The sequence below is a fragment of the Meleagris gallopavo genome, chromosome 3 (assembly GCF_000146605.3).
Source record: "Meleagris gallopavo isolate NT-WF06-2002-E0010 breed Aviagen turkey brand Nicholas breeding stock chromosome 3, Turkey_5.1, whole genome shotgun sequence".
Classification (NCBI taxonomy): Eukaryota; Metazoa; Chordata; class Aves; order Galliformes; family Phasianidae; genus Meleagris; species Meleagris gallopavo.
The window spans coordinates 215,271-230,464 of NC_015013.2; the positions used below are offsets into that span (position 1 = coordinate 215,271).

Below are 15,194 nucleotides of genomic sequence, written 5' to 3' on the forward strand. Positions count from 1 at the left end.
CGACGAGCTGCGGGCCTTCCTGGCGCCGGCACCGCACGCTGCAGGTAAGGGGCTGTGGCTCCGGGCGGGGGCGAGCAGAAACGCCGAGGCTGCGTGCGTGCGTGCGTGTGCGGCGTCTCGATCGATTCGCCTTCAGTTCAGAAGTCAGGCACGTAGGCGAGAAGGGTCGGGCGGCGGGGGAAGGGGAGGCCGGCGCCGTCCGCTGCTTCAGCGGTTCTCGGCGGCCAGGCCAGTGTGGCACGAGCCGTTTGGGTTTTTGTCCCGACGTCACTTGTTTTCTTCGCTTTTAAGTAGCCCTTCAGAAAAGAAGCGAAGTTACTCTTCTTAGAAGAAATCTGAGGGGGAGGAAAGGAGGTGCGTGCTGCCCGCCTGGCTGTGTGAGGCTGCCGGGCTGAAGGACCTTTACAGAGCTGAAATCCCTGTGTTTTGTCACTGGTGTTCCTGGAAAGAGGGTGCGAAAACACTGCAGAGTGTGGGCTGACTCCTGCAGCGTGGCGAACTCGGGGGAACGCTAAAACTGGGAATAACATAATTTAGAAAGGAGAGAACAGGAACGTAGTGAAGTATTTCCCTGAGCCTTGGAAGTCGTTATTAAGAACGAAGCGTTCGCATAGCGGTGAGAGGACGCTGCTTTTCTCTGAATTGCAAAGAAGGCTTTGGTCAAACAAAGCTTTCCCGTGCCTCTTGCAAATGAGACGTTCACAGAGCAGGTTCTGTTTGGCTTGAAGAGGAAGAGACGGTTGGAAAAAGTTCTGTTAACGTGCATATTTAGAAACTTAAGAGACAGGAAGACCTGGGTTTCAGATCAAGAAAGCACAGTCCCTCTCTGCAAGTATTTCATTAAACTGTTTGCTAACCAACAGCAAGTATGTTAATATTTATTTAATAGAAAAAGTGTGTCAGAAGTCTTTCCATCGTTTGCCTTTTTTAAAAACTAGGGGTTTTTCTGCTAGGTTACAGGAACTCTTTGGCCTTTCCTTAGCTGAGGAAGTGGCACTGGTGTCTCAGTTAAAAACTGGCTGCTATGAGAGTAAGACAACGTTATTATGATAACTTATGTGCTGCTGCCAAGCTGTGGTGCTTTGAGCGAGAGTTCAGAGGTGCTTACTGAAGTTCTAAATCTCATGGGAGCATGGAGCAGCTGCCTTCCTCATGTGAACGTTTTGACTCTTCATTCTTCACGTGATTTGACAACAGTGGGTACTCCTCAGTCCTTGGAACTTGGTACTGTTTAATGCAAGGTAATTCAACAACCCCTAGAGGAAATGGGAAAGAGGCCTAGTGAAAATACTTCCTTTTTCTGTATGAAGTAGGCAGAATATTGATGTCCTGTTTTGCATTCTTGGCATACAGAGAACTCCTTTTTTGAAATAAGATGTTTTGATTCCTTAAGTGGGAAGTAGGTCGCATTCAGTTCGCATTCAAGGCATGATGATGGAAAACTCTGGGTGCAAGAAGGAAGCTGAACCTGCATGCTGATATCGCACACAGTGTCCACCTCTTTGTGGGTGCTGTTCCAACTGCTAAATCCAATGCTAGGGAATTAAGATTCTGAGGTGGTACCCTCTGTCCTGGAGCAGGAGCACATCTTCTCTGTTACGCATGGCTAGGCCCTGCATTAGGTGCCACACTTAGATCATTAGTAGTGATTGCTAGAATTCTGTGGCTGGTGTGTATTATAGGAACTTCTTAAGACCACCTAAAGTAGGCTACTACTTCTACAGCTCAGATTTTGGGGCACTAAAGCGATAATTAGTAATGCTTATATGCAAGCCTTCTAGTCTCTTTTTGAAAGAAAGCAAGTAACTTGAGTAACAGTTTTGTTTCCACTACAACAGGGTGTAGAGGTGATATGGAATGAGGTCATGTAGAATAGAGTTAATTGAATACATTGTGCAGTTTAAAAAGTGGAATTATGGCAGTTCTAGACTTAAGTGTAAGAAATGCCATCAATACACGATGGTTGAAACTGTGTGGATAGCCTGGTGACTACTTAATGTGCAGTAATATTTTTGATATAGTTGGTAAACTAATATCTGAATGTAGAAGAGTTATTAGGCATAATATTTATATGTAGAAGATCTGAATTCATAACATTTTTGTGTCACTTCCTGCAGGCTTCACTGAGAATGTGGGGAAAAAAAATTCATTTCAAGAAAGAGACATTGCATTGCCAGAAATGAGTTCAGATAGTGCTGAGAGTATGATTTAACCATCACTAGCTAGGAAATCTTATATTTAAGACTTGAACCTCCTATCCATTTGTGCTAGGAGCTGGATTTTCTCAGTCAATTATGTCTTTTGCTATCAGTGGCTACACTAAAACCCCCAGTACCAAGATGTTGACTGATCCCTCCTGCTCATTTTCCTCCCTGATTCTTGTGTATTGCCAGTGGAACAATACTTCAGCACTGGATTTCTTGGCTTGTCTGGTTTTTTCCAATGAGCCACCAAGTATAATTTTAATATAGGTTTTCAGGATGTTTCTTGTGCATCAGTTATTATTGTGCAACCCCAATATGATTTCTTTTTTCTTATCATAGCTGAAAGCATCCATCCTGTAGAGGAAATAGAGCCTTTTACATTGCAAGAGCCTTAAAAGAGAGAAATGCGGTGTAGGCAAATACTTCATGAGGTATAGAAGCACTGGGCTTGTGCAATATTCTGAAGAATGCATTTCTCCTCTAGCTCCATGGATGGTAAAACTGTCATCAAAGAAAAAGTATTTTTGAGGCTTGTATTGAAAGTAGATGTTTATCCTGTGATACCACTACAGAATGAATGGCTTATTTTTTCTTGCCCATTACCCTTAAAAGTATATTTAGTACATCATGAGATCTTTTCATTCCTCTTTATTAAAATCAGAAACAGTTTTTCTCCTGTACTGTATGTGAAGTAAAGCAAAGAGGAAAAATGGTGTTAAAATAATCAACTGCTACTATCAAGCTCAGCATGGTAGAAACTTTGCAGTGAAGATTTTCTTTTTGTTATTCTCCTAGGGGAGATCATTAGTTGCTCTCTATCCAGTAAGTTTCCCAGGTTAGATATATTTAAAGTTGTTTAAATCTGCTGTGGGTCAGAAGCACGTGATGTGAGTGCTCTGCGTGTCCCATGTTGGTTGGGCTGCTAGCAGCTCTGACTCAGGGCCAAGCGCTGGCAGCACTCTGCGTGTGGCAGACCTTCCTCCTTCTGCCAGGAAAGGAAACCAGCGAAGAATGAGGACTGAGAAACCTAGGCAGTAGTGGTTTGCAAATAGTTGGAAGTGAAGTGAATATAAATAGTTCTCAAGTGATTAAGAAGGCAGCATGTTTTTTAGAGGCATCCAGCACAGGTGTTAGAATGACACAGTGCCAGGAGGGAAGCCTTTAGTTAGAAAATTCGTTGCAGTTCTTTACAGTTAGCAGTGGAGATGCTTACAGAATATTGAATTGTTTGGTGTTATAAGCGTTTTTATAAAGAAAAACTAAAATTGTAGATGAATTCAGTGGTCTGTTGCCCTTCCAGACTCAGCCGATAGTCAATTAACTTTGTTTCTTCACTGAATTTGTTCTTTTCAAAGGAAATTCTGGTGATTCAGAAGAAGACAGGAGTACCAGTAGCTTAGAAAATCAGGCCATCCCAAACTTGCACAGAGTGCCAGATTCAAATTTGCCTCCGCAGCACATCAGAATAGATATCATCAGGAAAGAGCAAGCCAAAAATACGCAGCGCTATAAAGTGGAATATGATTCACAGAGTACAGATACACTGAATTTCTCTTCAGAATCCAAGCAAGAAACTGAATATGTAAGTAAATTGTGTAAGTGGAAAGACATTTTCCTACTTCTGAACGTGTATCTGTGTGACTGTATCTGCATGTTGTGTTTCAACCTAGTAAACAAGAAAATAACCAAAATGGTTATATTTGTTGTGATCATCTAAAGCATTCTGACTGTTTTGCAATACAGCTGTTCAGTCTGCAAATGCAGACAAGCAGCTGACCAAACAGATCATATTCAGAAGACAAAGAGGCCTAATGCACTGGTGTTTACATTGATATGAATATGTTTTTCACAAAATAAGTTCGTAGTGAAAGTACTTGTTTCCACCTGTTTCTGTCAATGGACTCAAGACAGGTTTAATAGTGTCACTGTCTGATGAATGTGGTTGCATGAAGCATTATTAGGGGTTATAATAATGGAAAAAAGGAAGACACTGCATATTCAGTCCTGTGATGTTTTGTTTGTGCTCTATGGAGCTTTAGTGTAGTTTTATGTGTACTTTCCCTATATTGCTTAACAAACTCACCATCAGGAAATAGTTGTTTGTTTTTTTTTCCAGACAGATTTGCTATCATGTAACTAGTTTTTATAATGGAGACCATTTGAGCTTTAACTTCTTTAAAAACATCTTGTTGAAGTGACACTTTTTTCAGTTCTGCTTTTTTTCTTTATGAAGCAATCAATAATCAGATGGCTGGAGGACCTCCCACAGGGGGACAGGTGAGAGAACTGGGGCTTTCCAGCCTGGAGAAGAGAAGACTCTGCAGGGACTTTGTAGTGGTCTTCCAGTACCTGCAGGGAGCCTGCAGGAAGGCTGGACAGGGACTCTTTATAAGGAAACATAGCAGCAGAATGAGGGACAATGGCTTTAAACTGAAAGGGTACATTTAGACAAGCTAGTAGGAAGAAATTATTTACTGTGAGGATGATGAGACTATGGAACAGTTGCCCAGAGAGGATGTGGGCACCCTGGAGGTGTTAAAGGCCAGGCTGGATGGGGTTTTGAGCAACTGGACTAGTGGGAGGTGTCCCTGTCTATAGCAGGAGAGTTGGAACTAGATGATCCTTTAGAGGTTCCTTCCAACCCAAAACATTCTGTGATTCCTTGATATGCGTTAAATTTGGCAGTGTTTCCGCATTCAATGTCTTTTCAAATTTTCATCTTTGAAGACTGACATCATTTCTGTGCAAATCAAGTGTAGCACCATATTATTTGTCAGCACTGCACTGTGCCCTCCTCCTGTCCTGTGGGCTGCACTGTGAGCAGTGCTGAGCTGCATGCAGCTTGTGGGCAGCGAGTTGGATGTGCCTGGATTAGGGTCTCGAGTGAACAGGCGTTCACTGCGTGTCATGTTGAACACCACCTCCACTTGCAGTTATCATTTAGTGCCAATATATGCACATAATGGCACAGAGGGAAGGAGGATACCCATTAAAAAGAATGGGCAGTCAGAGTAAGGTGAATCTGAGGGGGCATTACTTTGAATTCAGAGACTTCTTGGCTGCTAGCTTGGTATCCTCAAGCCTGTGCCACACAACTTAAAAATATGGATTGATGTACTTTGACATCTCAACAAAGCAGTTGTGTTGAAACCAGGCATAGCTTCACACCTGCAGAAGATTTTGAAACCTTTGGTACGTTTTGTCTGAAGAGTGTGGCCTCCCAAGATAACACAGGAGGGCTGTTTAAACTGTAGTTTTTGTTGTTGATGACCAGCTATCTAGTAAAAACACTTATGTATCTAGGTTTTAGTATGTCCTCTTCCCAAAAATTTGAAATAATAAACCTCTTCCAGTATGAGTGAGCTTTCTTATCTTTGAGGAAATAGGATCTTCATCTTTATGCGGGATAAATGTTTTACTTACCTGGTAGGTGGTGTCTGTGTGACTTACCAAAGTTATTCATATCTGTAGGAACCTGAACTAGGTCCATCTGAGGCAGGTACTTCAGCAAGTGAATGACCTACCTATGTCTGTGTGCTAGCTTTTGATATTTGTTTCTTTGGCTTGTGAGGCCTGCTTCAAAGTAATGGTTAAAAAATGCTGTTGCTCATTGTGTAGGCTCAACTCAATCCCTAATCTTTCAGTGTGTGATCTGCAGTCAGTGTGTCTGAATATTTTTGCTTGCTGCCAATAAAAGCAGCAATTTAAATCACTTGTCTAGAACTTACGGGGGTTGATACTGAAAGAAAACAGCAAGGAAGATTCTTTGTTACCACAAAACCAGTTTTAAACTGCAGCAGAGCAGTGGAGTCTGTACATTTTCAGACATGTGAAAGGCATTTCATATGGGTGAACTTGTGACATTACTGCTTGAAAATATAAATGTCATTACTTCACTAATTGACAGTCTCACCATCGAGTCTTTGTGTTGATACAGCAACTTAAACATCTTAAATGTATGTAATTTGTGTTAAGAATTTTTGGTTTCTGCTGAAGAATCAGGTTGGTGGACTGAGTCAATAATGTGCTCAGGGAGGAGTGTGGCTAAACACAGAGTTTGCAGGATGTGATTCTTGAATTCTGTTCCTGCTGCTAATCCTGACTGCTTTCCTGGCTTCTAGTAAAATTTTAACTCCTCTCTTCCTAGTTTTTCTGACCCCAAAATGGGGCTGGTAACGCTTTACACCCTGACCATTTTGGGCTTCAGTGAGTAATAATTAGTTGAGGTTTGAGACATGTTTTAAGAAACAATTCTGGAAGTTCTTACCTCATTGCCATAGAGCTAATCCACACTGTTATTGTCTTTGTTTTACAGATAAGCTAGTGCAAAAAGTTACATACTTACATGATGAAAATGTTGTGCAACCATTCATTTGTATGACTGCATTTATTTGCACGATTGCATCTGTTTGGTTCAGCTGAAACTTGGAGTTCTTATCCAGAGTCGCAGTGTATTTATAAACACATGTATAGCATGCCAGACTACTCATTTTCAATTTAGTATGTCTTATTCAATCCTTTAAATCCAGAAGAATTGCAGAAATCAAGTGGCACTAGGGAAGGTTTGCCAAATGTTGTATTTCCAATTGCTTATCTTCTTCTTTTCCTGCTTGATGAAGATCTGCCTTTTTCCAACTGAAGTTGTTACATATGACTGGTTGACGTACAAGCTGTCTTTTACATATATGTGGATGTGATTTCAGCTGGAAATGCCACTGTGTGTGAGCGTGTTATGTGGCCTTCAGCATTTAGCGGATATCAGAAGTTAGAAATTATGCTTTATCCTGAATAAAGCATAATGTCAGAACTTCTATCTGTGAATGGTTTGCTTCTTGGCATCTCCTTTGTTTTAATGGATTTGTTTTGTTTAATGCATCTTAACCCTTTGAAGTTTTATTAAGTCTTGTTGAAAGACAGCATTTGGGAATAAAGTTTCATCTGTGTTTTCTAAAACGTGCTCATTAACAGGGTCCCTGTCGTAGAGAAATGGAAGACACTTTAAACCACCTAAAGATCCTCAATGTCTTGAGTCCTAGGGGTTTCCATATTCCAAATTGTGACAAGAAGGGATTCTACAAGAAAAAGCAAGTAAGTACAGTGTCTTGATTGTTTTAGTGAGTACGCTTCACTTTTTCTGCGCTGTTCTGATCCTTCTGCTCTTGCCAGGAAGGTGTGTTATGTGTCATTTTACAGAGGAGCTGTTTTAATTCAAATTTTAGGTTCTGATGTGATATTGTTGAACCTTGTGAAGTGGGGATAGTGTTTTTATTTTCTGTTTTTTCATAACAGCAGATTAATTTGAGAAACTTTGTGCCTAATCACACATGGTTTGACCATTGTCCTAGATATTAATGCCCTTCAGTTTAAAAAAAGCAGTGGCTCTGTAATAACCCACGGAGCTAAATGTTGCAGTCGCCATATGACTGCAATAGATCAATGCTTTGAATTGTAAATAGCTGCTTGAAAGTTCCTAGAAGAACTGCACTGGATTATATTACAAAAAGCAATTTGAGAAAGACATGTGTCTGTCCTTTATGTGCTACACAGATCACTTCCAAAATCCAGGTCATGTTATCGTGATACATCTAGTAGTTGCTGTGCAGCAAAGATGGCCCTCCTTGGTTCTCCATTTACATTTGACTTCAAGGTTGTGACCCTTTTTCACAAATGCAGACCTAAGCTACAGGTATTCATGCTTCAGTTGTACTGCAGCAGTGTTCTCCATCCAGAGCTGCCCTTAAAGCTCATTCAAGAGCTTGCAGAAGAGCAAGACATGACAGACTGTTTGCTTTGTGTGCACATCTCTTCTAATTCTGCCGCTTAGTTAGTGACCTGTCTCTGAATGTGTGTCTTGATATAATTCCAGAATTTCCCGATCTCAAAAGATGCAAGATTCTCCTGAGAGCAAACCTCTGTAACTACAGATTTTGTGTTTATCTGAGTCAGCCTCTTCAGCTGTGTTAACCAAGAGTGGCTAAGTGTGTTAATGTCTGATGCATTAAGCAGAAAGTGGTAGGCCAATCTCAGAGCACGCCACATCAGTTTAGGAGTGGTATCTCCTCATTGTTTGTCTTCTGGCTTTCTTAGAAACAGCATTAGACTTTCAGATATTTCATGAAGCTCTGCAATTAGCTTGCAGTGTCAGGTGGGCTTTTTGAAATAGGGGATAGTTATAGGGATGAGTTTACCTTCTGCCATTAGTCTAGCAATGGACTGTGTTGTATAACCTTGGCTGTGTGCTGCTGAGCTTATCTACACTCCCAAGCTTTTTCCAGAGCTGGTGGCAATAACTCCTATGCAGGGAGAATTTGCTTCTGAAGTTTTGCGAGCCCACTGTTGATTTGTGTCTCATTGCCTGTAAATTAACAGATTGCAGTGCTCAAATCCCAGTCTGCATTTGTTCAGGAAATTCCACGGACTGCTATATGAGCTCTGTGGAGCAAGGATAGAACTGTGTTTTGCTGCTGTGCCACAAATGCATATGCTTAGCTTCTTCAGAGCAGCATGTCACTTAACTGCATTGAAGACATGTAAGTGTATTGTAGTCCTTGTTCTTATCAGGGTATTACAGAAGACCACAGACTGGTATTTACTTTGTTCAGGAGATAGTTTTAGTTCTATCACAAAAAGGTGGTAGCTTGTGTATTTTCTCTGGTGTGTATGTATAGTAGATCAGATCCACAGGAAGCCCATACTCAAGTGCCTTACTGCTCAGTCATGGCTCTGCCACTGAGGCAGAAAATGAATTGAATTAGAAGTGGATGGGGGGGAGAAGGGGGAGGAGATGGAAGGTGAAAATGTAGATACGCTTTTCTAGTCTTTAATCCTAGAAGTTCATTTACCTAGAGTGAGGTGTTGGTACAGAGCAAAGAAGCTTCTGTGCTGTGTGTAGTCTCCTTGCTATCTGGGGTCTCAAATAGTTTTAGAGAAGGTGGTTGCAACAGCCCATCGGGTCAGCAAATATAAAGCTTGAAGGGGTGCCTTCATACATGGCCAACCGTGTCATACACTCTGCCAATCTGTACAAGTCTCTGTAGCTGCATGGGAGTTTGAGACAGACAGAATCTTGTAAGAAATGTCAGAAAATGGAGCCAGTGTGAATAAATATGTATAACACAGTTTGAATGTTCCTACTCTAAAAGAATTGCAATCAACCACTGGCATAGGCCTTCACAACTAGTGCTTACAGGAGCAGACTGCTTCTCTCATGAACTAAGTGTGAAGGAATAATAATGTATTTCAGTTACCCTTGATTAATTAACTCCTAGGAAAGAAACATCAGATGGAGTAGGAAGCGAGTTCTGGCCACACTGAGTTCACTCTCTCCAAAACAGTACAGCAGTTTTATTTGTTTTTCTTTGTGGAGCCTCAAAACTTAGGCCTGATGGTTTTGGGAACCACAAGCAGATATCTAACCTGATTAAGTGAACGCTGGACTATTTTGTTAATTTTTTTTCATTGCTACTATTAGCAGCATTCAGTCTAATTGATTTTATATTTTGTTGTGACAACAACATTTAGAATAATTTGTTAGGAAATAGTAAATCCATCACAAAAGGCATGTGAGTTAAGCATTTTTAATTCGAGAAATGACTGATGAAACTACTGCTTAGTGAATTCATATATATATATATATATATATATGTGTGTGTGTGTGATGAGATGGTAGGAATCTGTTAAAAAATGCCTCCTGAATGAGATTTTATGATCATAATTTATGTTGGTATATTTTTCTTTCCTGGTCACTTGCTCTTGCAGACAAGTTGAAAGCAATTACTTTTCTTGTCATTTGTTCTGTGTAGAGACAGACTTTTCGGGAATAACCATAGGAAGTAATTTTCAGCAATTTCAAGGATCTTATTTCATCAGTCATGTAACAAAAATTATTCTAGACCTTGTTTAGATATAAACATTTTAAAAATCAAGCATACTAAATATGTTAATAAATCACACATGTAGGCTTCCACTATTCAAGTATAGTATGTAGCATGTTTATAGATTACGTTAATATGGGTGTGTTTCTGCTTTGATACTGGAATTATTGTCCCATATTTGTATACCAGATAGAGATATTCACCTAAATGTGAGCTGGAATTGTTCCACTGAAAGCAGAGCTGGCCTTGGCAGGAGCCAGCACAGCCTGAGGTGTACATCAGGGCTGGCTGTGCTGTTTGAGGAGACCACAGCTGTAGCTCTACAGAGACCTCTGGGCTGATCAGGATTCCACTGGGATACCATATGTTCTGGTGTGCCCCACAACTGCTTCTGTGGTATGTCTTTGTGGAGAGCAGAGAGGCAGGTGGCACGAAGCTGGCAGCTGGTGCTGCTCTTGGAAGTAACTATTGACTCCACTGCTTGGGCAGTTTTCCAGCTCTTTTGGACTTCTGAAGTCATACAAAAGGCAGAGCTGAGAAATGTGGAGTACAGAATGTGTGCTTACTCCATACAAATTGTGTACTATTCCAGTGGGGAATGCTAGCAAGCTTTCATGATAAACATTGCATTTGAATCTGAAACGCTTTTCTTCTGACAGTATTGTTGAGCAAATAAGATAAAGTCGTGGGAGGTTGCTATTTTTTCCTCACAGTGTTACTTCAACTGTGAACCTAACTCAATCTGTTTTTCATTTTGAAGTTGCTATTGTTAATTCCACAAATGGAGTATGCAGCTGTAAAAAAGCAATCCAGACCTCCAACAACGTGAGATAACTTCAACTTATTTGTTTTGACAGTGATATAAGCCTATGAATCAGCTGAGAGTTTTGTAGTATACTTCACATAGTATTTTTAAAAGGGGAGGCTGCATTGCTGTTATTAGTGGAAGTTTAGTTTAATTGCCAGAGAAACAGATCAACAGCAAGAAATTAGCACTCTAATTTGGGCTCCATCTGTGCCTTCACTCTTGGTAAAAACAACTACAGAATTGCTGCCTCGGTTTCCTTATTTGTAAAATGTAAATGATGCAAAAGCAGTTGTTTATTGATTACTTGATACCAAGCTGAGAGGATTTAGTGTGCTAAACCTTAATATCAGTTAAGGTATCCAAGTTCAGTTACCACCAAAAGTAAAGAAAAAAAAATCCTATTGACATCAGTGACCTTTGAATGGCCATTCACTGAAATCTTAGAGAATGTGAACAAATACTGGTCTGTTTTATGAGACAATGTATGATTCTAAAATTTACTTTGATTTCATTTAAAGATTTGATGCAGGAGGCAGACTAAAGAAGTGACTAAAATCAAGAAAAAGCTAATCATGCAGTTCAAATTATTCATGTAGCTGCTTTCTCAACAGGCTTGAACTTTTTCACTCTCTCCTTTAAAAACAAAACCAAAAGAAGATAAATGCAGTTTAAGGTACATATGTAAGAATAACTTTCAGTTACAGTGATGATTAATGTTATTTAATTTACTCTAAAGTAAGCCCAGGTGAAAACTTGGGTTCCTGCCAAGGAGGAATGTTCAGAGACTTGCTCTAATGTGTGATCTGTTCTCATCTGTCTTTCACAACTTCCTAGTGAGTGCTGTCTGTGCTAATCTTCGCTTCCAGAAACTACTTGGCTCTCAGGCCTATCTGCTGGTGCAGGCTGTCCCCAGGAGTAGCCCGTGTTTGTGCTTCCTGACATACCACTCGTTCACCTGAGGTCCTAAACTAGGCTTCAGTGTCAGATGCTGTGGGCAGCATATGATGCACAACATTTACTTGAAGTTTCCTTATGTACCCATGCATGGGAAACACATTAGCTTTGTGGATCGCTGACATGGGAGAGCAGGGTGAGTGTGAAACTCTGAGGAGAGAACAATGCAGAAGAGTTATAATAGAAAGTTTACCTGGCCTGTAATGAATCTACAGCTGGTACCCAGAATAAACTTCTGAAATACCTGAATTGCTCTGATCTCAGGTGTGGCATTTGCTTTGCTTGTATGATAGCCTTTACAGTATTCTGTCTTGTCCGTTCATTTTCACACATTGGTACAACAGATGAAACCCCAGCCTTTGAAAAATTAGATGTTTGTTACCACTTCTGCTGGAGTCAGAATTCCTTCTATCCTGACTCAGTGTCCTTCTCTGTTAGCATTTGCAGTGCATCCTCTATCATCAAATCTAAGCAACTGGGGGTAGATGGAGGTTCTGTCTTAGCAAGGGGGTTGGAGACTGTGCCCAGTAAACAAGTGTCTTTTTTTTTTTTAAAAGTATGAAGACATTGCAGAGTTTCCTTTAGGCTGAACTGTACCCAGGGTTATTCACCAAGTGTAATTTGCAGTGTCATCTTCTTTAGTCTAGCTTTTACCATTCTTGGTTTCTTGGGAAGAGTGTTAGTACAGGGTAGACTTTTTTTTATCTGCTTTTATTACATTACTTTTTCTGAAGAAGTTCAGCATTGTGTTTATTTGATGCTAGTTTCAGGTTGGTCAGTTTGTTAACAAATGCTACTGTGCAACTAATTTCTGACAGTAATGAAGGTTGTAGACTAAGACAGTTCTAGATCACTTAGCGGTTGTTGAAATCAGAGCTCAGTTTCAGAAGGACTGTGTATCTGTTAATATAAATGATGGTATTGATATTCCTTCAGAAAACAGATGCAAACCAGGGGTGTTTGTTGCTGCAAGAGCAGTCTTTGCTGGACTTGTGCTTTTTGTGTAGAACAAACCTCTTGACTTTCTTTTCCAAAGATGTGTCCAAGTCAGCGTAGGTTGTAGGTAGTTGTAAGTAGTTCTGAAATTCAGCAGGCAACAACTGTGTTGCTTAATATAATAGGGGGTAGTTCATTCTGCTGTTTTCTGGTAATTCTTGGAGCAGTTTTATTATTCATAATTAGATAGAAAATGCTTTATGGGTGGAGTATTAAATTAGATATTGTACTGTTACACTTTGTAGTGGTGATAAATCTTTAATTTGATTCTAGAAATGCCTTCTAGCAAATCTTCTATTTGATTCTATATATGGCTAGAATATAGCAATGCAACTATCAAGCACGATTCCTGCTTGTCATAACAAGAGCAAAATAAAACAAAAAAAATATGTTAATTAGATGCTACATTCTGTTGCAGTGCCGTCCATCCAAAGGCCGAAAAAGAGGTTATTGCTGGTGTGTGGATAAATATGGACAACCGCTTCCTGGATATGATGGCAAGGGAAAAGGAGATGTCCACTGCTATAACTTGGAAAGCAAGTGAGGGCTGAATGCCAAGCTCTTCTGGCATCTGTGTGTGACAGCTGGACCTAGCAGAGACCTTGGAGGGAAGTACTGCATTTCCAAGGCGTTACGGTCTCTGTTTCCTGTCTGTCTCCTGCGGTGGCTGGGGGGATCCAGGCCTCTATGGGTTCTGCAGCTGTACCTGGCCACTGATACGTGTTGAGCTTCCTACAGAACGTGTAGGGAGCTCCGAATTCCCATGAAAACCTGCACTATTGACACCAAGAGAGAAAGAAAAACACAAGGCACTTCAGAATGGATTCAGGGAATTTCCACTGACCTTTTAAGAAATGGCTTGTGGCCAACTTGATCCTGAGAGATTGTGGTTTTAATTTGAAAGAATTCATAGATTGAAAACTTGTAAAAATTAATAAAGCAACTACAACAACGAAAAGTAACACACGAGGATTTAAAGGGTAGGGATTTTTTTTTTTACAGGTCTGACTTATCTTCACGGGTAAAATGTTTTATAAAAATTTCAAAGAACTTTTTAAGAGACATATTTCTAAGATAAAGACATGACTATTTTTTCTGTAAAGTGTATTATGAATATTCTGTTACTCTGTATTTAATATAATTGTTTTAAAATAAACTTATTTAAATAAGCGTAACATATGAATACCAAACTAGACAATAATTCTAGTGTATACTTCTGTATGCAAAGAGAAGGTAAGAATACGGGATGACTTACAAATGTGTATAGTTCCACGTGCATACACACTGACCTATTCTAGGTATTAGAAATGAACTTGTGGAGTAAAGGAAGTGTTTCCAGAAGGGGTTGTTTCGTTATATGAAGTAGGTACAAATACCATGAAAATCTTCTAAATTTTGTTCATTGTTTTATTGGTATTTCTGATGTACCCATCACTGAATTATGCCACTGGAAAACGTAACAGTTGCACTGGAGCTCTCTGTAAAGCATTCATTCTTCATCCGTCCTTAGCTTCAGTTTTTTGCAACAGGGCTTATCATTTGTCTGTTTCCTTCAGCTCTCCTCATGTTACTATAAAATGTTTATGGACAAAAAATGGCCATTACAGTACCAGCCTTTCTGTTTGCTGACTTCTTTTTAAAAACTGTGTCTATTCTGTGTTGTCTTAATATATTCTATCAAAGCACGCATTCACTATCAGGAGCTTATGTTTTATGTTTAAAACAGTGCAAATGAGGGGATTATGTACTTGGCTGTTGAGACCTGTGTGCTTTGTTTGTACTACTCATAATAGTTTTTTTCCTTTGACTTTGATAGAAATTATTTGCCTGTATTTAAGCATAGTGAGAACCACAGTTTAAATATCCAAACCACCTGCCATGACATTATATGTCCTTTTAATTCGAAGACAGGTGTTTTGGTTTTATTCTAATAGGTGATGCTTTTATATAAAGAAGACTTTGGCAGTTTTGCTTTTGTTTTGTTTTGGCTGATGGTTTATTGAACTTTATGGGGGGGGGAAAAAAAAAGTGAAATCTGGATAAGGAAAGGTGGCCTGTGAAGTGTACCAGCTCTCTCTGGAAAGTAATGCCATACTTTGTATATGTATTTATTTATATATTTTATATAAATATCCTATATATTTATATAAATATATAATATATTCTTGTATGTGTCACTATAAATGTTTGATGTCAACATAATTAAAAAAACAAACAAACAAAAAAGCAATTACATCGTCATTGTAATTTCCTTTTGGGTTGGGAGTTTGGAGTATGAGAACAGTACTGTCATGTGCCTTTCCAAGTATTGCAGCCTATTGCAGCCAGTGGTTTTGCTGGTGGATGGGAGACCATGAG

At 39.7% G+C, this 15,194-nt stretch overlaps 1 protein-coding gene across 1 annotated transcript; it reads left to right on the top strand.

Annotated features, from left to right (window-relative positions):
* Window position 1: 1 nt before the first annotated feature.
* IGFBP3 (insulin like growth factor binding protein 3) lies at window positions 2-14,855 on the top strand (the record flags this gene model as incomplete). Its single annotated transcript, XM_010708224.2, has 4 exons — window positions 2-44; window positions 3,560-3,786; window positions 7,173-7,292; window positions 13,255-14,855. Coding segments are annotated over 4 exons (516 nt in total), but the record flags the coding sequence as incomplete, so codon positions are not given.
* Between the last annotated feature and the right edge of the window lie 339 nt (window positions 14,856-15,194).